The sequence below is a fragment of the Salvelinus fontinalis genome, chromosome 2, assembly GCF_029448725.1.
Source record: "Salvelinus fontinalis isolate EN_2023a chromosome 2, ASM2944872v1, whole genome shotgun sequence".
In the NCBI taxonomy this organism is placed as follows: Eukaryota; Metazoa; Chordata; class Actinopteri; order Salmoniformes; family Salmonidae; genus Salvelinus; species Salvelinus fontinalis.
Genome location: NC_074666.1, coordinates 84,702,682 through 84,729,023, shown reverse-complemented (window position 1 = coordinate 84,729,023; position 26,342 = coordinate 84,702,682). Strand labels below are relative to the sequence as shown.

The window sequence follows — 26,342 nt, the reverse complement described above, 5'->3', positions numbered from 1 at the left end:
AGGAAAAGTTTGACCGGGTGGTATCACAGGGAGTCCCGTCATTTGAGTCAGGACACACATGCCTCAGCAGTGAGAGGCTCCACTCCCGTTGGTTGGCCAGCATCCCAGGGCAGACGCAAAGACAGAGAGAGAGAGAGAAAGACTGAGAAGGCTGAGAATAAGAGAAAAAGGAGGAAAAGAAAGACAGCAAGAAGACAAGTAGACTAGAAAGTGGGAAGAGGAAAAGCGCCAAAGAAGTGGAAGTGGAAGTGTCCCTTCATAGAAAGGAAAAGTATTTGGATTTGAATTTTGGTCAGGGTGGCCCCTTAAAGTTTGTTCTCCCGGTAGTGTATTTTTATCCTGAGTGAGCGTGAGAGCTGAGCGGTGTGTGTTTGGACGTGACAGCCATGGCGGATCCAGCAGGCTTGCAGAAGGAGCGAGTGGCTCTGACCGAGGTGTCTGACGACGACGAGGAGGTGTCCCTGGTGGCCGCAGCGGTCCAGCCCGCCACCGACAGCGATGAAGACGACCTTTCAGAAGAAGTGGACCTGGTGCTGGCCACGGGCTCGGGCACCAAGAGTGAGGCACAGGTAAACGGGGTCATGGTGCTGACTCTGCTAGACAAGATCATCGGGGTGGTTGACCAGATCCAACAGACCCAGAACGGGCTGGAGGCCAGACAGCAGGACATGGAGAAGTCCGTTTCTTGCATCCAGGGAGAGCTGGCCAAGCTGTCCAAGAGCCACACTGGCACGGCCAACACCGTCAACAAGATGCTGGACAAGGTGCGCAAGGTCAGCGTCAACGTGAAGACGGTCCGCACCAACCTGGAGAAGCAGGCGGGCCAGATCAAGAATCTGGAGAGCAACGAGAACGAGCTGCTCAAGAGACGACACTTCAAGGTTCTCATCTACCAGGTGAGAGTGGGAAACTGAGGGGTGTGTATTCATACCAACAGGCTCTGAGGCAAGGCTGAATACAGGTGTGCTATCTTTTTTGGACCAGTTTGCTACAGCAGGAAAATAATGCTGCTGCAACAGGAAATGTGAATTAATATGTGGATTATAATTAATGGACATTTGTGTAGGGGTTGATACATTTTTAGTTAGGATAAATCAAGTCTGACATTTTTTTTGTGGAAATTACAAACTTTAAAAAAAATATTGAACACAAAACAGTAGAAAAATTCTGCTGCGCAGGAAAATGATCTGCGGCAACAGAGTGGAAAAATGAGGGTAGCATATATGTAGTTTAGTAATGCTTATTCATGAAAGTTATTAGAAAGTGTTAGCAGTGTATCAGTGATTGAGTGGATCGAAAGATGGATACACAGCCACTTGTGTATGGTAGATTGTAACAGTGGGTTGCGGTAGGCTGCTTCAGATGTGAGGTGGAGAAACCTTGTACAAGACCACTAGATTCCACCACAGGGTTGGGTGAATTCTCCATAATGCATGGGAAAATCATGAGCTGGTGCGAAATACACTCTGAACTTTATTATAAAGTTACAGCAACTGTTTTAACGTTCTCTCACCAGAGTGAGTGACTCCTCACTCAAGGATGAGTTTACCCTAAACTGGTACTGCTCTAGCTGGTATACTTGGCCAAAGCTATTAGGCCTCAGGCTTTCCATGACCGGTGAGTTATTTAGACCAGTGAGTTATTTAGACCAGTGAGTTATTTAGACCAGTGAGTTATTTAGACCAGTGAGTTATTTAGACCAGTGAGTTATTTAGACCAGTGAGTTATTTAGACCAGTGAGTTATTTAAACCAGTGAGGTATTTAGACCAGTGAGGTATTTAGACCAGTGAGTTACTTAGACCAGTGAGTTATTTAGACCAGTGAGTTATTTAAACCAGTGAGGTATTTAGACCAGTGAGGTATTTAGACCAGTGAGGTATTTAGACCAGTGAGTTATTTAGACCAGTGAGTTATTTAGACCAGTGAGTTATTTAAACCAGTGAGGTATTTAAACCAGTGAGTTACTTAGACCAGTGAGATACTTAGACCAGTGAGATACTTAGACCAGTGAGTTATTTGACCAGTGAGTTATTTAGACCAGTGAGTTATTTAGACCAGTGAGGTATTTAAACCAGTGAGGTATTTAAACCAGTGAGTTACTTAGACCAGTGAGTTACTTAGACCAGTGAGTTACTTAGACCAGTGAGTTATTTAGACCAGTGAGGTATTTAGACCAGTGAGTTATTTAGACCAGTGAGGTATTTAAACCAGTGAGGTATTTAAACCAGTGAGTTACTTAGACCAGTGAGTTACTTAGACCAGTGAGTTACTTAGACCAGTGAGTTACTTAGACCAGTGAGGTATTTAGACCAGTGAGTTACTTAGACCAGTGAGTTACTTAGACCAGTGAGTTACTTAGACCAGTGAGATATTTAGACCAGTGAGATATTTAGACCAGTGTTTCTCAGCTCCGGACCTCGAGGTCCAACCGTACACATTTTTGCTGTAGGCCTAGACAAAAACATCTGATTCAACTCATTAGAGGGCTTGATGATTAGTTGACAAGTTGAATCAGGTGTGCTTGTCCGGGGCAACAATACAAATGTGTAAGGGTGTACTCGAGGACTGGAGTAGAGAAACACTCATTTAGACTACAGGAGAGGAAGCTCTTGCTTGAGAGCCAAATGCTGACGCGATGTTGTAATTTATCATTTGAGATGTGTGTGTAACTTATACTTTCTTCTAAAACATAATGTCAAAGTTTTCAACATTGGAGTTACGTGCATGTATCTCAACTTAGCATTCAGCCCTTTCTGAAAAACTCCAAACACTGTCTACCAACAGGAAATTATATTGCACAGATTGGCTCTCCATGTTAAGTGTGTTAGTTAGTAGTGATACTCATCTTAGTCCCACTGGACACATACTGGTTGAATCAACATTGTTTCCACATCGTTTCAATGAAATGACGTTGAACCAACGTGGAATACATGTTGAACTGACGTCTGCCCGGTGCGGTAGTTTGTATGAAGAATGATACATGGAGTGAGTTCATTGACCTTTCCCAGACCATAGTGTCTCATGGTTGACCAATGCGACTAATGCTATATAAAGCCAGACCTGTCGGACGAAATCACAAGATGACACCATAAACACAGTAGTACCAGTGGTCCAAATGTGATTAAACCAACGCCCTACCTATGACGACTGATTGTGACAGATAGTTGAAAGCCTCAACACAGTGTAAGATGAAGACGTAATTTTAGTCTTGAAGCGATGCCATGCTGCCTATTTATCATGGCCTATCTGGCTGGAAAACCCACAATAACTCTGTGTGAATATAGAACTGTGGAAAGAGTCAACTCTACTCTACTATAAGTAGTTGTAGCCTACAACTATATGCTCCTCGCAGGGCTAACCAAGCTGCTTTCAAAGCGTATCTTTTAATTCAGCGTATTTTTGTACTCACTTTCTGCATTACCATTGATTTCCAGAGTTATAATTTATTTGTTTACAGTATGCGCTTGGGGGTATTTATCTTCGTTTTACCTGAGCGTATACAGTGAGTGAAGATACAGTACATATATTGTTTCATGCTCAATATAAACTTGAGTATGCACTGGTATGTATTCCTACATTCCTCCCTCACATGTATGGCTGTCTCTTTGTATTGCCCTCTCCATAGCAACAAGCGGGGGTACTTTTTCCCCTGTGTCTCAATACAGAGTTGCCTAATTACAGAGTACCAGGCTGTATACCTCCCAGTCACACCACTCCAGTGTACATACATAAAGTCCTAGTCAAGCAGAGGGATTCCGTTATGATGAGTGAGGGAAAGGGAAGGGAGAGAGTGTGAATGAGTGGCAGAGAGTTGAGTCTGAACAGCCCCCCTCTCTGTGGCAGCCTGCTACTCCATGGGCTGGTGGTTTTTTAGCCTTGCGTGCTGCAATGTCTGTCTAATGGCTTGCAGCTGGCAGCCTCATGGCAGGGCGAGACTTTGGGTAGTTTGCAACCTGGCTGGAGGCAAGTTCTGTGATGTCTTGTCTCCTGTTCAGACCTGGGTACAAATACATGTGCCTTTGAGTATTTGGTATTTAAAATAATTTTTCTGTGTATTTGAGTATTTTCCGATACACAGCCAAAAGCAAGTACTTTTATTTGAGTATTTTAATGGTTATTTGTTAAAACCAAATAGTCTGCCAAATTGTATTTGACATCGTTTTCAAATACTTATTTCAAATACTATTTTCAAATACCTGTGTTAAATGCATGTGAGTGTTTTTCAGTATTTCAAATACTTTCCAAGTATAAATCTCCAAATGCATTAAAATATTAAACTACTTGTCTTTTCAAAGAAAATATATCTGAATACTTACTTTGAATGTATGTGAAAGTAATTGAGATATTTGAAATTGTATTTGAATCCAGTTCTGCTCTTATTAGCTGGCATGATTACAGTACAGTATATCAACCAGAGGAGAAGAAAGCAGAGGAAGGACCTATTTGGAAAATACATTTAGCCTAATGCCTAAATTATATATTTTGTCTTTCAATCTTTAGAAATGCCTATAGAGGAGGTCAGTATAATGCCTTATAAAACATTGACATATTTTCACACTGTCTGCTTTTGAACATAATTCAATAGAAGAGAGTTAAAGGTGTGTCAATATTAAAGGTACGTAAATATCTGGTAGCTGGCTGTTGGAGGCCATCTTGATCAGTTTATTCTAGACTGTCTGCATTGGCTTGCGGTCTTATTTTCAGATCCCCGTCCTGGAATGTCCACTGTGGCACTAGGTTACACTATTGGCATTTAGCAGGAACCCAATCAGAGACGGCCGGTCTTAATAAATTATCTCAGTAAAGGAGGGGCCCCCTGCTGTTTGACACACTGCTCCTATCGCCCTGTCCTGGATTCTGTCTGAGGCATTCTGACTCCTTTTACAATCTGTGTGCGTGCGAGCAACCCAATGTGAAGTGAAAAGTATTACAATACTTTTTGGTTTCTCTGTTTACTGATGCCTTGTCATTTCCCCAAATTCATGCTTAATCAAGTTCCAAAAAAGCCATGGATGGAGCTGAGAATTCCTGTCACATTTAGTTCCTCATCCTCTCCATCACCTGTGCTTTGCCATTCAAAACAACTAACTAATACTTACTGTTGAACTGTGACTGTGTTAACCTTGACTCCCATATTACCCTATGAACTTTGACCCCTATGTTACTGAATGTACTTTCTGACTTTCAGAATGGTGACTGACTGAATGCCACTGCTGTTACTGTCTGAACTGTCAACTGTGACTCCACTCCACACCACTGTTACTGTCTGAACTGTCAACTGTGACTCCACTCCACACCACTGTTACTGTCTGAACTGTCAACTGTGACTCCACTCCACACCACTGTAACTGTCTGAACTGTGACTCCACCAGTAGTCAGTCGTATGAACTGTGGCTTTCATGTTGCCGTAGTCCTACACGGTTCAGTCCAAGCTCTATTTATTGCCAGCGACTGCATGGTGTCGGGTTAAAGGATATCGGAGGAGCTCGGCCAGAGAGTGACAGCATGGTGAATCAACACTGGCTCTTAGTCAGGTTTCACTCCTTTCCACTGTCTCTGTGGCAAACGCTCTCAGCTCGTTGGTGTGTGTGTGTGTGTGTGTGTGTGTGTGTGTGTGTGTGTGTGTGTGTGTGTGTGTGTGTGTGTGTGTGTGTGTGTGTGTGTGTGTGTGTGTGTGTGTGTGTGTGTGTGTGTGTGTGTGTGTGTGTGTGTGTGTGTGTGTGTGTGTGTGTGTGTTTGGGTGACATAGGTCAAGCAGGAAAGATCCCATACAGCCAGTCCCATTTAGCCCCGATAAAGGAATTGCTCCCTGCGGTACCAGCTTGCCTCAGGGAAGGAAAGGGCTTGTGGGAAAACCCCCTCACTAGCAGGATTCTTGCTAAGGGTACCCCAAGCCTGGACATACACAATATAGTTTTGGCCTCTCTCCCATGGTGCAGCCGTCACTGGCTCACCATCTCAGCCCCATGTGCTGTGTTATTAACAGCACCAGCGCCTCACTGACTCCGTTTTTCAGAAAACGAACCTGGTCTTGGCCCAAGCATTTAGAGCTCTCAACCTGACCTCTTTATTGTTGAGTAATATCCGGCTGAGTTACTGGTGGAGGTGAGGAAGAAACTGAACTTGGAGACCCAAGACCCAGATGCTTGGGAGGAGATCTGCATGATTACAGACCATAGCATCCATGCTCCCTGTAGTGTCATCCAAGGATGTGGTCGTACCATGAGCCTAGTGGTGGTGGGAGAAATGACACTTTGGCTGAGAATATCCAGCTGAACACACGAAGAAAAAGTGGACCTCCTGGATGCCCGAGCGACACCAATCCTTTCCCTCTTCATCTTCGAGCCCATTGATGACCAGTGATTTTCCGGTCGGCAGTTGCAATCCTGTTAATGACTAGTCCTGGCAGCTATTGTCAGGCAGGGCTTATTTTTTATTTTTTTTATTTTACCTGGTAAATTGACTGGAAACACATTATCATTTACAGCAATGACATGGGGAATAGTTACAGGGGATGAATGAGTCAATTGTAAGCTGGGGGTGATTAGATGGACATAATGGTATGAAGGCCATATGGGAATTTAGCCAGGACACCAGGGTTAACACCCATGCAATGGGATCTTTAGTGACCACAGAGAGTCAGGACACCTGTTTAACGTCCCGTTCAAAAGACAGCACCCTACACAGGGCAATGTCCCCAATCACTGCCCTGGGATTTTTTTAAAGTCAACCCAAGGAAAGGGGGCCTACTACTGGCCCTCCAACACCACTTCCAGCAGCATCTAGTCTCCCATCCAGGACCAACCCTGCTTAGCTTCAGAAGCAAGCCAGTAGTGGTATGCAGGGTGGTATGCTGCTGGCTTAACATAACAGCAATTATCCATCCTCACTTGGAGAGCGAGGCATAGCCAGTGAGAGAGAAGAAAAAACAGGCCTGCCAGCTACTTATGGACGCTCTATGTTTTTGCAGTTTTTGACGTGGAGCAGTGACTATATCATTGCGTTTTCCCTGCTCGCAAGAGTGTGAGGAAGATAATTATGCTTGAGAATAACCAGACTGGCTCCTTTTATGGTCTCTCACCACATTTTCCACTCTACTTGTCTGTCCCCAACAGACACATTTGATAGGTACCTTCGTGAGAGTAGGCGGTCCTAGCGAACCCCACATGTGATACATCTCATGTCCATCATCAGAGAACTGGGGTTACGCAAATAACCTTGCGTTTTCAACTGCTGATAGTGTCAAGTGTCAAGTCAAGTGTTCCATGTTCTGTCCGTGTATGTTCCGTGTTTCGCCTGTGTGAGTTTGTGCTGGCGTCAACCACAGCTGTTCTTCTCTCGCGTGAGTGCACTCTGAGAATAGCCACATCCTTTCATATAACTAGCATCAGGGAAACACATTGACAGGGATGCTTCATAATTTAACCTGGATCAACGGGAGAACACACAATCTCTCTCTCTCTTTCTCTCTGAGGGTCCCAGCAGCAGCTGGCAGTGTTGTGGCAGCCTAGGGCAAAGCTACATCTCATGGCCCTCTCTCAACTTCAAATGTCCCTTGACCCATCTTCTATCACCCCCCCCCCCCTCTCTCCTCCTCCTCTACTCCTCCCGGGATGCTTCAGAGGTGTCTGTGGACCAAGGCCTTCCGCCCATCTGATCATTGCATTGAGGGTGTAGCATGGGCTGTCAGTCCACTCATTCATCTCTTATTGAAGACTCAAGATCATCATACTTTGTGAGGATATGTGTGTCTATGGTGGATGAGTCTCTTCAGCATCCCTGTACTGCTCTGGCATGGAGTCAGGGGAGGGGACAGTGACAGTCCTGTCTCTGACTCTATCACAGGGGACATCCAACTTTTCAGTTACAGCTTGTCTCCCCCAGTCTCTGTCCCCAACCCCAGGCAAACCTGGCAGCACTTCAGAACCAATTACCTCAAGCTTGTGACCCCTCTATGGTCTAGTCGGGGACTAACCTGTCCTCCCAGACTCACTGTGATCACTGTGGGGGAACCGGGGAGGGGTGTGATGATAACGTACAGTAGGGTGGAGAGAGAGAGGAATGGAGAGGTAGACAGCAGACCAAGTTGGCACTGATTCATCCCCTTGGAATCTCCCACCTTCCCTCACTCTGTCTCTCACTCCCCTCTGGGTCAACCTCTCCTGTCTCTCACTCCCCTCTGGGTCAACCTCTCCTGTCATCCATACTCCTACACTCCCCCCTCCCCTCTCCCCACCCTCCGGTTCCTGCAGCTTGGGGAGAGATGTCTGGCAGGCTCTACATTTCACTGTTGCGTGTCAGCTCTTCTGTGGAACACTGGCCGAGAGATTCAATACTAGGGTCATTGTGTGTTTGCGTGTGTGAAACGTCAGTTGACTGCCGCTCTCCCGCACTGTTCACATTTCTGAACGACACACTGACATGGCGTTATGTTCTATGTTGAGTGCAAATTCAGAAGTTGTATTATATCAGTTTTGGTAAGCCGATTGTCAGGACCCGGTTACGAACTCGGGTCTCCGGTGAGAGAAACAGTCACTTAGCAAACTGAGCCACTAATAGTGGAATAGAACCCAGAAGATGAGGCAGACACAGCAGTACTTGATACAGTGTTTTAATAAAATAGAAAGGAAAGTAATTCAGGCAAAAATATAAATCCACAACGTCAAAAGTAATTCCAAGAGAAAAAGGTATATCCTCCACAAGGTAAATCCACAAAAGTGGTAAGTACAGCAGGGAAAAAACCTCAAAAGAAATATCATAATAAATAAATGAGAACAAAAACAGAGTACCTCAAGAGAATCCAACTGGAGTAACAAAAGTTCACAGCATGGCTGGGGCTGGGTGCTAACATTCAAACACAGAGCAAAGAACTGAGGAAAACTAAGGGTTTAAATACATACAAGGGAAACGAGGCACAGGTGCAAATAATAACTGGAAATAAGGGAAAACAAAAGGGTCAAAAAAGCCCAATGGGGGCATCTAGTGACCAAAACCGGAACAATCCTGGCCAAATCCTGACACCGATCATGTACAGTTTATTTGAAGTGTATCCCTTCACGCCCGTTCACCTCACTTTATTGTTATTTTCGTTTTAAGATGTCTGCCTGAGTATTCATGGGATCCTAAAAGTTGTATGGACAGAACAGAAGGAAGGCTACAGCCATAACATGCCAGGAAAAAGGGGGAGCCCTCGCTTTGACAAGGAGATCCTACATTCTTGTAGGTTAGCGTCAAATAAAATGTTCCTCTTCTTTCCTCCGGTGTGGGTTTTCCTTGAACATCCTGAGTTCACTCCAAACCACAGGCTCTCTCTGTTGGCTCTCCCTCCCATCATCACCATCTTTATCATGGCACAGGAACAGACTGGAACAGCCTGGAGCCAGCTAGCTACATGGACTGTATCTATTGGCAAAGTGTAGCAGTCTGTGCTCCTCTACTGATTATCTCCCTCTTCTCTCATATCTGTTCTGGCTTCAGGAAGAGTTCAGCCAAGAGCACTGAGCCGTCATTCATTTTGTTTTTCTTTCCTTTTTATACTTGGGAAAGATCAAAAAGCGCTGTGAAAGGTGCGCTTGAATAGGTTTCACATCACAGTATCATTACCTGGCTTGAAAAGATTCTCTCTGCCTTTGATCTAACTTGTGTAAAAGGATTGGGTATTATTTTAACAATGTGGTTCCACTCTTGACAAAAGGGGTGTATGCCTTCCTTTGTTTTGGTTCTTCGTCCTGTAACTTAATGTTTCAAAATCACAGAATAGTTATTTTCAGGTTTTTCTATTCTCTTGTCACAGTATTCATGGAGTTTATGTCCTAAAGAATGCAATGTATGCCTGATTTCAAATCAACCCCTGGCCCCTAACACAAGACACAGATGTAGAAACAGATATACCAGACATGACTGGATAGGTTCATTCATTTAGCTCCACCTAATAACTCCGAGAGCTTGGTAGAGTTTCAGCCATATTGCTTACACAGTTCTGTCAGATCTAGGAGGGCTTTGCCGTGGTCTGGTCTGGTGGTAGTGCCGCTAAAACCTGACTACATATGCCCCCCAGCGGCGGTGGTTCTATCCACCTCTCATGGCTGTGTGAAGGCTTGATAAGAGATTGGCTGATAGACAGTGTTACTCTTGCGTACAGGCTTTTATATCACTGCCGGTGGGATATGTGCAGCAGAAAGAGGACCCCTGCTATTCCTGAGGCTGAAGGCCAGTGGCCCTCAGACACTGCCAACCTGGACACAGTATATTAACCTGAAACCACTGTAGTGTGTGTCTCTTTGTCCATGCCTATTTATATATTAGCAGTAGGCTTTACAGCTGGAGCACATGCAGCATTGTTAACAAAGTGCCTGGTTCCCGCTGGGCTCATTTTGATGCTGTTGGGGGCGAGAGGTGGGGTCCTGTTGGGAAACAGCATCACTTGTTGTTGTGTCGTCTGACTCGCCGACCCACAAGACTGTTATTTCCTGCTACCCGTTAGCTAATTCAGCTCTCATCCTGTCAATGATTGCATGTGTGTGGACCTTTGTGCGAGTGTATGGGTCAAAGCCTTTACTCTTGCACTTGAGGACCGAATTAAGGAGACCAGATGAAGTCACTGTGAGCTATACTTATTAAGATATGCAAACATGAACTACTCGTATGACCCAGACGTCTGCACTGGGCTCAACCACCCACTGCCCTCTTGGCTTACAGACCTCGCTCCCACAACAGAAGACATGATTTGCCAGGCAAGCTAAAGGTCAGGGCACCTGTCCACCCGCCACTCAACGTTCCTGGGTTGGTCAACAGATATTTTGTTCCAATTCCAGTCAACAGAATTGTGGGAGCTGGGGCAACATGTTACTTACTGTACGTTGTAGCCTACGCTCTAGCCGTTACTTCAAAGGCCACTGCCAAGATAGTAATAACTCAGCCAAATTTTTCAGAAACCGTGTAAAAGAAAATCTGCTCTGGTGCTTTGATTATAAATACTCTTGCAACGATGTGGAATGGAATGGTGGAGGGTCCTGTTTCATAGAGTGAGACTGGATTTAGCCACCGGCAGCAGCACAGAACGATGGTGTCAGTGTATGTGTGTGGATGTGCCTCTGTGTTTCTGCATCTCTGTGTGTGCACACCTGTGTCTTTGCGATTGTGTGTGGCTATTCAGATGTCAACATCTAAACACAGTGCATAACATATTTGTATTCAGAGAGTGTGTCCTGCAGTTCCAGGTGCAGCTGTGTTAGCTGGTGACATGTCCCCAATACTGATGCCTGCTGCTCGGACTGTGTGTTCCTGGCACTGGCCTGTGAGTTATATCCTGTCACTGAGATCTAGGCAGGGCACTGGGTGGGTTATGGCCACTCATAACTCTGATTATTAACCTAGCAGACTGCACACAGAGGGCATTAGACTGATCAAGCTTTGAAAATGGTTTCTTATCAAGGAGCTTTCATGGGTGGATGGAGGGTTTGACACTGGCTTTAGTTGTTATTACTCTTCCTACATGTCACCCTTATTAAGACACACCACTGCCTGGAACTACTTAACACCTCTCTCCATGAAAGGGAAGACATTTAAGTGCGGGTAATAGAACTAGTGCCTCCCACCCAGGTATGTTGATGTCAACTATAAGATATGAACTTCAGTGGTAGAGATTCGGACAACTCTGGCATATCTCATAATAGGACATTAATCAGTCGTCTCAGGTGGCATAAACTTCCACCAGAGGTGGATGAGGGGAAGGAGAACACGTTGGATTGTGTTGGTCCCAATAAACTCCAGGGATAGTCTGATAGTGTAAACCAAAACAGAGGCTGCTGCACACCTGTCGAGGAGACAAAGGCTGAGAACGAAAGCTCTTCCTCGAATGTCAAACTTTTCCCATAAAACATCCCAAGGATGTGCCCTTTAGATAAAGCAGAATCAGTTACGCAGGGGAGAGAGTTAGAACAAAAGGCAGACTGACATGACGTAGCATTTAATGGCTTGATGTGTGTCTTATGTTATTAGGCAGGAATGATGGCTCCATTAATCATTACTACAGCCCGATGCGATCTGATACAGACTTTAGATCTAAACTGTCAACCTGGCATTAATGTTAGACGCTGGGAGCAGATCTTAGTACAGACATTACAGAATCACTACGTTAGAGAGTTAGACGTGCCAGTCATACAGAAAAACGTGTGGAAAAGCTAAGGTTCCATGATGGCTGGTGATGCAATGTTGACAGTGGTTGTAGTTGTAGGGTTTCCAGTGGTTGTAGTCATGGAGAGAGGTTGAGGGGATTGGCTGAGCCCTGGAAAGGGATATATCCCCGCCAGACTCCTGTGTGGTGAGGTCACACATAGCTCTGAAAGAAAACCCCAAGGAACTCCCTTCCGGTGTCAAACAGGATGTACCATTACACCACAATTGTGTCCAAATAGAATACAGGGAACTTTTTCGACCTGGAATTCAGTTTGGAAAGAGAGAGGTCCTGGTGGCAAAGGTGTAGAGTGTATTTCCACTGCTTCATTTCATGTGAAGCCATAACAGTTGGGCTATGTTACATTGTTTGCCATCGTGGGATGGTGAGATCAGAGATGCCGTGGGTCATTATCCAGAAATGCCTTTGTACTCCTCCACTGCATCATGATGGTGGTCATCAGGATTCCCCAGGATCCTCGAGGTAGATGGAACGAGAACCCGATCTCTGTGCCTTGGCTGTGTCTAATTGAACTAAAATAGTGAGCTGGATGCATAGACTACCCCACCCCCTTCTGTAATAGCTTCTTGTCAATAAAGATTCTCATTATAGTCGTGTGTTAAATGTGTTGAGCCCCAAAATACTATACCTATAGAAGGAGGCTTAAGCAATGGAAATGTACAGTAGCCTATAGTACATCAGCTGCTAGCACCATGTTTATAACTGCCAGGCCCCTCCACCCTCTGCTCCGGTCCCAGAAGGGGCCCAGATGGGTCATTGTGAAAGCTGAAGGCACAGCTGCATACTGCAGACTGGGGCTAGACAGGATCAGACAGCTGCCAGGGTGACTCACGAGGCATGCCTCTCATCTCTGCCCCAGGAGGAATGGTGGAGGGAGGTCATGGGCATCTGATTAAGATGGGAGTAGATGTAATTTATACAGATGTAGGATCTTAATTTGATCGCTCTTTTGTTACTGAGAATTTTCCTGCACAGCATGAAATGCAAACTTGTAGTATATTCAAGGTTTAATAAGGCTTGTAATTTTCATTTTAAAATGTCAGACTTGATTTTCTCTAACGAAAAATGTATCAACCCCTACAAAAAAAATTAAATTCATAATAATCCATATAATAATTCACATTTACTGTTGCTGTTGGATTATTTTCCTGCTGTAGTGAACTGGCTCATATTAAGATCCTACATCTGTCGGTAGATGTCCATTGCCTAGTAAAACCCAAGTAGCACTTCTTACCTCACTAGGCTTCATCTCTTGTTCACCTGTTCTTGTGAAATATCTGATGCGTGTGGGAGAGTACCAGAGTAAAGGGTTGGCATCAATCCTAATGTCATCCAAGCATGTCCTAATCTACATTCCCTACACTTTTGTTTTGAAAACTTTCAGCTCCATCCAAAAGGGCATGGACGGTAATTTACAAAACAATTTGGTCTGTGACATTCCTTATCTACAACAATTATCAAATCCACATGACATTTTTGATAAGGTCATGAAAGAAAGACAGACATTAATATTAGGTTTATTTAATTCATGTTATAAAATGCTGATGTCATAGGACTGTGACTGATATCCAAGGAGAGAGAGTCTGAGAGTGTGGCTTTGTGTTGCAGAAAAGGGGCCCTGGGCTGGCTAGGAGAAGAAAGAGACGCCATAGTGCCCTTATAGCCATAGCTGCTGTAGTTTTTAGCTGTGGTTTGGACAACTGTTTGCTCTGTTGTCGTCCATGGCAACTAGTTTGTGGTTAATAATGATCCCCAGTGCCTATGAGTCAGAGGCAGAACACTCAAACTCAGAGAAAAATAACCAACTAGAAAGCCTTTTAAGGTTTTAGTAGTAAAATGCTGCATTCAGATGCCAAAACAGGATAGGCCTCATGTAGCATCGTTGGGGACTGCAAGACTTTAAATGTTAAGAGGGCTGTTTACCACTGTACCTTTTACTTTCCTTCTCATACCTCTCTCCCTCTCTCTCTCCCTCTCTCTCCCTCTCCCTCTCCCTCTCTCTCTCTCTCTCTCTCTCTCTCTCTCTCTCTCTCTCTCTCTCTCTCTCTCTCTCTCCCCCTCCCTCCCTCTCTCTCTCTCTCTCTCTCTCTCTCTCTCTCTCCCCCTCCCTCCCTCCCTCTCTCTCTCTATCTCCCTCTCTCTCTCTCTCTCTCTCTCTCTCTCTCTCTCTCTATCTCTCTCTCTCTATCTCTCTCTCCCTCCCTCTCTCTCTCTCTCTCTCTCTCTCTCTCTCTCGCTCTCTCTCGCTCTCTCTCGCTCTCTCTCGCTCTCTCTCTCTCTCTCTCTCGCTCTCGCTCTCTCGCTCTAATACATATATACACACTCTCTCTCTGTTATTTCATTCTCAGTCCGCAGAATGCATGACTTGTTTACTGTGTTCTCTGGGCCTCAGGCTGGTTTGTGTTTTTTCAGAATACCTCCTAGGGTGTGTTTCCCTCATGAGCAATAGACAGATGTCGACTTGCCTGGACTCAGCACCCTGCATAGGATACACTGTCATAGCCAACACACACTGTACACAAACACACACAGTATTGCATATAGAGATTTACAGACACGCTTGTTCCACATTACACACAACCATGCGTGTGCCACATGCGCGCACACACACACACACGCACACACACACACACACACACACACACACACACACACACACACACACACACACACACACACACACACACACACACACACACACACACACACACACACACACACACACACACACACACACACACACACACACACACACACACACACACACACTGTAACCAGTGCTAAATCTCCTCCGTCTGCCAGCTTTTCCATGAGCTGTAATTCAGCCCCCCCCCAGGCCACTCTCCCTTTCGAGCCGAGCAAAGAAAGAGACACTAACAAACAGAGCTCCCTCTTTCTTTCTGTGAAGACTCACACACACTCAACCAACCACATTCTCCACAGGCACTCCTTCAAGCATGGTAGCGTACACACTCACATGTAGACCAGACTTTTCCACGGCTAGAGTGGGAGGAGAGAGGAGGGTAACACAGGGACACTCATGGAGTTTCCATTTCCGTCCTCTCTTTCCCTCCGTCCATTCCCTATCTCTCTCATTAATCACACACAGGGAGAGCTACTGATGGCCGCGAAGACGTGCATTTCCTTTCCTACATGATTTTAATCAGGCTGCGTCGGGGCACCACCTCGACACAGGACATGGCGATGCCCTCAATGATGTAGCGTCCTACGTTTGTATGACTTCAGCCTTTCCCAGAATGCCCGGCTGAGCAGTTTTTCCATTGCCTGTAGCCTCTTCCTGTTCCAGACTTCACAGCTCCTGATTGTTATTCTGCAGTGAGGCTCTGAGTGAAGGTTTTGAGAGTCAACAGGGTCTGACTCTGGAAGAACCAAGGGCTGGTTGGGGGAAAGAGCTTTTTAATGGGGCCTAGTCTAGACATAGTGGCTGGCTGGCATCAGAGGACTCTGCCCTCTCAATTTGTTCTCTCAGTTTCTATGTGGCATTGTACCGAGGTGGGCGAGGCACCCATCATCTTATTACATCACCCCAATGGAATCAGTGGTAGGCCAGGCCAACATGCTGCTTAGGGGTCATATAATGTACTGTTTAGCTGTAGCAACATTGTTGATATTAGTATGATGATGACAGTTATGTTCTGAATCTAATCTGTCCCATAGAACGCCGTACAGTAGCGTTTTAGTACAGTAGTTCCTCCGATGGTGTCGCTGGGGGGGGGGGGTCATCATCCTCCATAGTCATTTATCAGGCTAATCTTCACACCCCACCAGGGGCGATATTCCACAATGGTGGTTGCCGCGGTGACATGATCCTATGTTTATCTGTTGCCCTGTTGAGGACTGGGAGGAGAGGCTAGGAGGCGAGGGGGCAGAATGTTACAGTGGCTAGTAGCCAGGGAATGGTGGATGGAATCCGGAGAGAGGGAAAGGCAAGCCCGAAATAAACACACACACTGCAAGCCGAGTAGGACACAGCACCAGATAAGGAAGCGATGGTCATTTTATGATAGGTTCCACCAGTACCATTGTGAACGTCAGACCAGCACAAGGATTAATAAGGGGAAGGATGGGGTATTGGTTAATGCTGATGCAAAAATACAGTATATGAAACAATGCCATATCTGATGTAGCGTCCCCTTACAGGCTGCTAGAACTTTCTTGTCCCATAGATGGAGTGCAAGATTGTATGAACCAGTCCATTGGAAATATTGAGAACATTTGCAGTTATTTTGGTTATACTAGAAACTAGTGTCAGGGTCTTCTCAGCCAAACTAATTGGTAAATGTTCAGTACACAAAATAAGTGTAATCACCAACAGCTTGTGAAAGAGCATGTCATACAGGTTTGTATGGTGTCAAATAAAGAAACTAGCAAACTAGAAACTAGCATACTGAGCCAACTAGACACAAAAGCATTTCCTGCTATTGGTAAACTACCTCACTGCTCACTCTTACCTCACTGAATCATTGCGATAACTGTGGTAAATGTTCTTCTGGTGTATCTCATGCATACACACACTCTCTCCCTCTCTCTGTCTCTCTTTCTCTCTAATAGGCTTTTCAGTCTTAGTGAGTGTAAGGATGGATACAGTATATGAAACGTATGAACACAATATCTGCCTGGCAGTGAGGAGATATGATGTTCAGTATGCCAGAATAAACCAAAGTACGGAATTCAAAATCACAAAGGATTTGTCTCAGAACATATGTTGCAGGCTTGAACATCACATTATCCTGTTTAACAGTGCACGCTGCTCCAGTCAAGTACTTTTTAAATGTATTTCATCATTGCAAAAAACACTTACATCTCCCCCGGTACAAGAGTAATGAAAGCCATCACAAAAAGCCTTTGGCTTTGCATGAGCTGTGATCCCGAGCTGCTTGTTTGAACTGTGATGAAACAAATAGAAAGTGTCAGGGGATTGTTGCCTTGACGATAACAAGGGAAAAAAGGAAAGTGGTACTAATTGAGGTGGAGGAGGGCTAGATGCTCTGGGAGTACACCTACACAGGAAGGAACAAATGATAAAGAACGATTTAATATGAGGTAACAGCAGGGTGGAGTGGTAGGAAAGGATAATGAGTACACCTTTAATGAGATGTAAAACATTACAAACCTGCTTACATGTGTCACAATAATGCAAAACTCCACCTTTAACCTTATTACTGTGACAGGTTACCATGGCATTGTTTTTACATCGGCAGTTCCTGACCGAATTAGTTGAATAAAGCATACAGATCTGTTCCATCGCAGTGCCTCAAATTATGCCCAACTCTGTCAACAGGCCAAACCCAGCTAACGGACGGATTATCTCCCCCAGCCATCGCCTCAGGAATCAATAAGCAGTGTGATTACGCAACACATTGCAAAGTAGACAGGGAAAGGGGAAAGGCGAAAGGCAGTGGAGATGAGTGTTTTATTTTTAGGCAGAGGAAGAGAAATGGAGAACACACAAAGCAAACATAGGGCCTCGCGAGTGGCGCAGTGGTCTAAGACACTGCATCGCAGTGCTAGTGTAACAGTATAACTTTAAACCGTCCCCTCACCCCGACACGGGAACGAACCAGGGACCCTCTGCACACATCAACAACAGTCACCCACGAAGCGTCGTTACCCATCGCTCCACAAAAGCCGCTGCCCTTGCAGAGCAAGGGGCAACACTACTAGTAGGTTTCAGAGCAAGTGACGTAACTGATTGAAACGCTACTAGCGCGTACCCGCTAACTAGCTAGCCATTTCACATCCGTTACTCTAGCTGTGCCACTAGAGATTTTGGGTTCGAGTCCAGGCTCTGTCGCAGCTGGCCGCGACCGGGAGACCCATGGGGCGGTGCACAATTGGCCCAGCGTCGTCCGGGTTAGAGGAGGGTTTGGCCGGCAGGGATGTCCTTGTCCTATTGCGCACTAGTGACTCCTGTGGTGGGCCGGGCGCAGTGCACGCTGACACGGCCGCCAGGTGTACGGTGTTTCCTCCGACACATTGGTGAGGCACATTGGTGCGGCTTCCGGGTAAAGTGGACATTGTGTCAAGACGCAGTGCGGCTTGGCTGGGTTGTGTTTTGGAGGACGCACGGCTCTCGACCTTCGCCTCTCCCGAGTCCGTACGGCAGTTGCAGCGATGAGACAAGACTGTAACTACCAATTGGATACCACAAAATTGGGGTAAAACAATTTTTATAAGTAAAAAACAAAGCAAACATGCCTCACACACACCTCATAAAACCACATCAGAGATGAGCTCCCCAACCCTCAGTGTCATAACACAGACTCAGTTGTGATTGTTTCACTCCCTGATTACAAGCCGACCTATCCCCATTCCCCACAATGCTCTCAATGTGAGATCACAGACACATGGCAGGGGAGAGGGGAATGTGACTCAGTTCAGACACTCAGGACTGGGCCAGTTTCCCAACATTAAATCTGAACAGTGTGTACAGAGACAGAGAGAGTGTTGAGAGAGACAGGGTGAAAGAGTTTAGAGAGAGAGAGAGAGAGACAGAGAGAGCGAGCGATAGAGAAGCAAGAGACACTTGAAGAGATAAGTGATACTATATAATTTTTCTGAATGAGTGAAAGTCAAATGTAAATACAATCTTATAAGTCACATGGTAACACGAGGCACAGTAATACAAGCAATAAAATAAAATACACAAGAATGGAGCTATATAGAGGGAGTACCAGTACTGGATCAACAAGGTAATTGAGGTAGATATGTACATGAAGGCAGGGTAAAGTGACTAAGCATCAGGATAGATATTAAGAGTAATTTAAAGAACAGAGTAGCAGCAGCATATGTTGGATGTAAAAGGGTGTGTGTGTAGTGTAGTGTAGTGTAGTGTACATAGTCTTATGAGTGTGCATAGAGTCAGTGCAACATGGTATGTGTTATATGTGAGCAGTGCTACGATGGGACAGGGCGGGGCAGTGACAACAAAGACATAGCTGTCTCTATGGGATGCAGGGTCAGAGGGGTATGCTAGGATTAGCATAGGGAATTGGGAGGGATAACATCCTCTGCATATTCCTGGTCTCCCTCAGTGGATATTCAATAATACAACATTTCTCTAACATTGTGAAAACATCATCACTGAGACATTGAGTGAGTGGCAGCTGTCAGAGAAGCATAGGTGTCAAGTGATGTTTTGGACAGATGGGTTGTGTGTGAGTATTTGTGAATCTCAGTGTGAAGTACTGGTTTTATGAACAGACAATGCCATATCTGATGTAGCGTCCCCTTACAGGCTGCTAGAACTTTCTTGTCCCATAGGAGGAGGTGCAAGATTGTATGAACCAGTCCATTGGAAATATTGAGAACATTTGCAGTTATACATACACTCAGTTTGTCAGTTAAGAACAAATTCTTATTTTCAATGACAGCTTAGGAACAGTGGGTTAACTGCCTGTTCCGGGGAAAAATGACAGATTTGTACCTTGGGGATTTGAACTTGTAAACTTTCGGGTACTAGTCCAACACTCTAACCACTAGGCTACCCTGCCATTATACTAGACACTAGTGTCAGGGTCTTCTCAGCCAAAGTAATTGGTAAATGTTCAGTACACAAAATAAGTGTAATCACCAACAGCTTATGAAAGAGCATGTCATACAGGTTTGTATGGTGTCAAATAATGAAACTAGCATACTGAGCCAACTAGACACAAAAGCCTTTCCTGCTATTGGTAAACTACCTCACTGCTCACTCTTACCTCGTTGAATCATTGCGATAACTGTGGTAAATGTTCTTCTGGTGTATCTCATGCATACACACACTCTCTCCCTCTCTCTGTCTCTCTTTCTCTCTAATAGGCTTTTCAGTCTTTGTGAGTGTAAGGTTGGATACCTACAACCTTTCAAATGTCACTGGTAGTCCTACCTCTTTAAAGCTCATCTCAGGAAGCATATTACATAACCTAACCCTTTGATGTGGTTCTCACACAACCGGTAGGGAAACGCATAACTAGACATTTGACTTAACCATTAAACTTATTTTCCCACAACCCACTGCTGACGAAGTGTGATTTTCAATCTGACTAAAGTCTCTCACTTTTAAATGTTACATCAGTCACAGTCTGCAGGTTCATATACAAACAGAGGTTTCAGGCAGACTTTATTTAAAGTATTGTAGTCATTCATTCTGGTGTACATATGGAAAGTCTGTGCTATTAGCTGGACAGTATTTCATTGTCTGTGCTGATTTTGGAGTCTTGGTCAGTTTATATTGCATGACCACTAGATGGGGCTGGCCACCAGTAGCAGTCATGTTTCATATATTTTTTTATGCGACTGATAAATGTAAAGATACATATCTGAGGCAAGCCATGAAGATGAATAATTTATCATACACATAAATGTCAAATTTCTTTTCCATCTCAGAGCCCACATTCATATGAATTGATATTCATTCATTTTCTATGCCTCAGGCTTTTACGTGACACTTCAATATAATCTCTATAATCATGCAGTCAATTTGAAAATGTGTGTATATATATATTGGACAAATCCCATTCTGTGAACACATTGTTCCCTATGAATGAACACATTAGGATGGGAACATCTTATCTCACTCAGAGTACTGATATATAACGAGGTAGATTTAATACTCTTTGCAAACTTATGCTTGAAAGCAAATCAAATATAAATGGTAAAACAGAATAAAAAAATATGTAATAATGTCCTAGTCTATCAGCTGGCTGCAAAACAGGATCTGCTGCAGTTTTTATGACCCTAACTGGAGCCTCGAACATAAACGTTCATACTTATCTTGTATGTTGACTCTTCCTGTTGTCTAACCTCATCCACTCTCTCCTTTGTGTCTTCACAGGATGAGAATAAGGCCGCTAAAGCCTCTCTAAAGTCATCCAAGGTGGCAGAGAATGTAGCTGAGGGCTGCTCTGTGGAAGGGGGGCTGGAGCAGATCCCTGAGGAGGGGGGCGAGGCGGCTCTCACTGGCTTCAACTCAGACGAAGAGGTGGAGATCGAGGAGATCATCGAAGAGTCCCGGGCGGAGAAGATAAAACGCTCCAGCAAGGCGCGCGTGGACAACATCAAGAAGGCCTTCTCCAAAGAGCAGAGGGAGAAGAGAGCGCAGAAGACCAAGGACAACCTAGAAAAGACCAAGCAGAAGACCAGGGATAACCTGGAGAAGACCAGGCAGAAGACCCACGACAAGCTAGAGAAGACCAAGCATAGCCTGGAAAAGAAGATGGGCAAGCTGGGCAACAAGATGACCCCCAACATGGAGCGGAAGGAGAAGCTAAAGGGCTCCAAGGAGATGTTGAAGAAGTCTCTGACCCCCGACCACACCGTCTACGCCCGCTCCAAGACGACCGTGTACCGTGTGCCGCCCTTCACCTTCCACGTGAAGAAGTTCCGTGATGGAGACGTGGAAGTGGTGCACACAGAGGGCACAGAGATGGTGGAGGTGGCCGAGAATGAGGCCCTGCAGGCGGGAGAGGGAGACGTGGAGGTGGAGGAGCTGGTGAGAGTAGTAGACACTCCAGAGATGGCTGCTGTCCTGGAGTTGGATGAAGAGGAGGAGGAGCTGGTGAGAGTAGACACCCCAGAGATGGCAGCTTTCCTGGAGGTGGCAGAGGACCAGGTGGCAGAGCATCTGATCAGGCTGGAGAATAAGCTCCCTGTGGTGAAGACAAGCATGAAGACAAGCAGCAAATAACTCTGTCTACAGGGCCCAGCGGGATTGGAAGAATGATATGATAGAGGGATGAGGAGACAGAGGAGGAGAGTAAAGAAGAGGAGAGAAACATACTATATTTTGATGACGACAGTGACACAGCATGCATGATAAGGATGGTCGGGACAATGTTCACAATCTATTAATCTTTTAATAAAAATAATAATAACATAATATGCCATTTAGCAGACGCTTTTATCCAAAGCGACTTACAGTCATATGTGCCCAAATACATATTGTTTGAGAGAAAAAAAGTATTACTCATCTGGAATTACTTTCAATGTAGTATTTGCTGTTCTAGACAAAAAACAAACAAAAAAAGCGTTTAACCCAGGCATTTTTGTTTCTTCCTTACATATTTTCTTGTCTTTTAGTTTGTGAATGACTCTGGTTGATCTATTCTGGGATATTGCTCGTTGATATAATTTTGTTCATTTTTTTGTTTTGAAATAGAATAACCACAATGCTAATGGAATGAATAATAGTTGCTATTGTGATTTGATGTCCAATAATTGCTAACGTAGGATATACAGTACATAACAGTGTATATGGAAATATCCCCCCTGGGCACAGACGTCAATTCAACATCTATTCCACGTTGGTTCAACGTCATTTCATTGAAATGATGTGGAAACAAAGTTGATTCAACCAGTGTGTGCCCAGTGTTGGGGTGTCTTGAGATTTTCTGATTTGATGGTCGCTGGTCATGTGATGTGCAGGTCAGAGAATTTAAGTTTTGACAAATGAAGAGTAAGAGCACACACTGGAAACACCTAAAGATGGTTTCAACGTGCATGGGGAGAGACACAGGGGACCGTCTTTTCCTTGACTGAAGAGTTTACAGATCGGTTAAACAAATGCTCACAGCCATTTTGAGCAGCCAGATTTCTACTGTATGAGAGGGCATACAAGCTCTGTCAACATGTCAAGGTTTAGAAAGGGCAAGATAGATAAGATAAGGATAAAGATTAAGCTAGTTTTCACTTTTCTTAAAGGAGCACTATGAAGCTTTTATTTCTGATCAACAGTGTGGCCCTAATGGTTAATTGTTTTCATTTTGGAGGACTGAGAGGGAGGGTCACGGCAAATGCAATATTAAAAAGAAGAGGAAAAGACTCACTGATTGGCATGAATGGAACTATTTTTGTGTGTGTGTAACGTTTCAGCCACAATCTTGAGCCAATCAGGGAAAAACTAGTGTACCTTTAAAGGATGTTATGGGGTGGATGGATACCAGGCGTGTAAAGTAATCCTTCTCTTTAATTATTTCTAAACTTTTTCACGTAAAAAACAGGATCGCAACCGATTCTATTTTTTGGTTTTGAAACGGAGAACGAGAAGGGTGAAGGATTAGTGACGACTTGAAAGAGATCTGAATTTAGTTGCATAGTTTTACCTTCCTTTTTTTTAAAGAATGTTTCATCAAGTTTCTAAGTTGTACTATATTGTGATATCTGGAAAATAGTTATCTTTCTCTCAGTTTTTAGTTACCAGTGTAACCACCAAACTACCTGGTTGTTACTAGGGCTGGTCACTGATGACAGGAGAATGACATTTTGAGCAGTCTTTTAATCAAAGGTTCCTCGTGCCATCGTTCTGTAGAAGTTAACTCTTTTCACTGTTTTTACATGATAATGTTCATTAAAAAAATAAAAAATAAACATTTTTAATTGTACTGACACACATTGTACAAATGTATGCATGTATGCTCACAGTGCTACAAGAATCATACATGTACTGTACATATATGCTGTAATAAGGACACACATAACTGTGTTAACCTGCCACATTACTGTTACTCCAGAGGCTTCTCTCCTGGAAGAGGAGTCTGTCTGAGATTGACAGAGCCTTGCTTATTGAATTAATCACCATGGCCACAGCTAACGACAGGATATATCCAGCACTTCACCTGGACTGCATTGGGTGCTGTAATTGTGGGGAGAAAAAGGAGAGAATCTTGTAGGAACCCCTCCAGCACATGTCAATGTGCCAGGTGACAGTTAAATGAAAGTCTATAGTGACATACAGAAATGTAAGTGCTATCCAATTTTGTTTGTGCCGGCAGCAAATTACAAGGGATTGTGAATGACGTGGCAATGTTACAAAGGTGAACAAAAAAATACATGTCCGTTCCTGGACCTCAGTCTCTGTCTATTTGAATTACTTGTCAGCTTTTTGTGCCTGTGTGGTCTGGCAAGGGTCTGATATAGGGAGATGATGGTGATTAGAATAGATTATTTGAGTTTGACGTGAAGTAAGACCAGTAAATGCAATACAAGCTAAAAGCTGTTGTCTCGTGTTCTTTCTCTACCTACAAGACATGCCTCTGGAAAACAAAGTAGTGAGACTATGCACAGAAGGACTGAAAGCACACAGGGCCTGGCTCGAAGACAGTGCTACAGAAGGCTTTTCTACATGTCTCCATAGCCATCTGTGTCTGACCGACCTTGATGATGGGGCCGTGGTAGGGAGGGGAGGTCTCTGTGGAACACCATTAGGATAATCAATGAGCCAGGAATCTGATTAAGGAGAGTGCTTTCTCTGAGGAGAGTGAGACGGAGCACAGAGAGAGGATGTGTGTGTGTGTGTGTGTGTGTGTATGTGTGTGTGTGTGTGAGACAGAGTGACAGAGTTGGTGATCATGTGGATGGAGAAGTCAGTGCAGAGAGAAGGAGAGATGATCCAGTCAAAAAGCAACCAAAGATATTCCTCCAAACATCTGTAAGTCTTTGTGCAGTTCATATTTTGTGTTTACTTAATGTTTTTCAAGGCTGAAATGGATTCTCATTACATAAATGCCAAGGCCAATACTGAACACACAGATACATTAAAGATTGACTAAGTTTTTGTCAAACACGAGCTAAGTTTACCACCATCTCTAAACATCCCTCATCTCCCCCAATTAACCAGGGAGATTAATAGCATTTCCTGCCTTCTTCGGGAGAGAATGGAGATACAAGCAGTAGTGTAGTCTCACAGCATTGTCAGTCAATATGCAGCTCTTTGTAAAATGATCAGACAAACTACTGCAGGTTACCAAGTTTGGGGCCAATTGCATTTAAATTCCAGTAAATTCAGAAAGTAAACCAAATTACAATTCCAAATGTTCCTAATTGAAAAGCATTTAAGATCATTTGAATTTCAGCGTACTTCCTAAATTGTCTGGATTTGAAAGACAACTGAGCTCAACCCTGCAGGATACTGTACATATCCTGATTACAAGTATAGAGAACGTAGCACTGCCATTTTCACCTGAACCGAGATGATGATCTCTCCCTATTGTTATGACAGATCAAAAAATGAAGCTTGCTTTTTCTGTTGAATTAAATTACTATTTTTGTCTAACCACTTATATATCAATAAAGATATATGATTTACACCAGACTTTACCACTGTGATGATTGAATGGGTCAAAGTTCAACCCAATGCTATGTGAATTGCACCCAGTACAGCTGTATTATAGATTAGTCACCCGGGGTAAACAGATTAGTCACCCGGGGTAAACAGATTAGTCACCCGGGGTAAACAGATTAGTCACCCGGGGTAAACAGAGTCCGTTTCATTTTCTTTGAATGAATTTGCATCATAAAGAAGAAACCAACATGTTCACTTTTCCTTGAAAACCATTCAAACCTACACATTGTAAATAATGACATTGCTCCATAGGCCGATGTTACTCCATAATAAACACTGACTAATGATGTGAAACACCGTAAATGAAAGAGAAGAGTGCTTGAGCTATTGGTCATTAGGGATAGAGATTTGAGTCATGCTGCTTCAATGTGTGAGTGAGTTTGTAATGAAAGTAAACATTGTCAACAGTGTTTCTTTGCCTCCGTAGATTACAACAAACAATGGAAAATCTGGGAGTGGAAGAGGATCCAGAGTTGTAGCTACAGTGAGATTAACTCCATCGAGCATGCATTTTAGTATAGGTTTAGTCCTAATCTCAGGACACCGGTCATATTAATTTGGTTTTCACAGCATGTGACCTGACCTGCTACGATTATGATAACCTCAGTAATGTTTCTACTCTTGTTATTTCCCTGCTGAAAAGGGACACTCAAATTATGCTATTAGTCTCACAATGTACTATAATGACCTAGGCCTATAAGGTTAGCTACCTGACAGATGACCACTCTCAAATTGACGGGCAATGCCACACAAGAAAAATGTGAACGTTTAGGAGCATAGAACCCTGTAATTCTTAGGTCCCATGAAACCAAGTAAACATGTTGATCAAATATTTAATTATTGCTGAAGTGTTTTGCTTTCGCCTACATAGATGATGATGAAGAAGAAGACTAGACCCAATTTTTCTCAGTGTAATAATTAATATGCTATATTTCAAATACTAGAATAAAACTATTTTCAAACCCTTGGTTAGCATTTGTCGATGGCGAATATATATTGATTTGGGTAAGACAGAAATATCAACG

At 44.1% G+C, this 26,342-nt stretch overlaps 1 protein-coding gene across 2 annotated transcripts; it reads left to right on the top strand.

The window, feature by feature from the left end:
* On the top strand, nucleotides 1-25,285 carry LOC129829706 (caveolae-associated protein 1-like). 2 transcript variants are annotated; one of them, XM_055891578.1, is made up of 3 exons: nucleotides 1-271; nucleotides 312-896; nucleotides 21,034-25,285. In XM_055891578.1, exons 2-3 carry the CDS (start codon nucleotides 387-389, stop codon nucleotides 21,883-21,885), a joined length of 1,362 nt encoding a protein of 453 aa, XP_055747553.1. In that variant the 5' UTR covers nucleotides 1-271; nucleotides 312-386; the 3' UTR covers nucleotides 21,886-25,285. The 2 variants fall into 2 exon arrangements, with proteins under 2 accessions (XP_055747553.1, XP_055747545.1); XM_055891570.1 differs by having other exon boundaries at nucleotides 1-896.
* The last annotated feature ends 1,057 nt before the right edge of the window (nucleotides 25,286-26,342 follow it).

Excerpts from the sequence above, each read along its gene's own strand:
- LOC129829706 (XM_055891578.1), top strand. The coding sequence starts at position 387 with ATGGCGGATCCAGCAGGCTTGCAGAAGGAGCGAGTGGCTCTGACCGAG. Across the intron at positions 897-21,033 it reads TCAAGGTTCTCATCTACCAG|GATGAGAATAAGGCCGCTAA; the intron begins GTGAGAGTGGGA and ends GTGTCTTCACAG.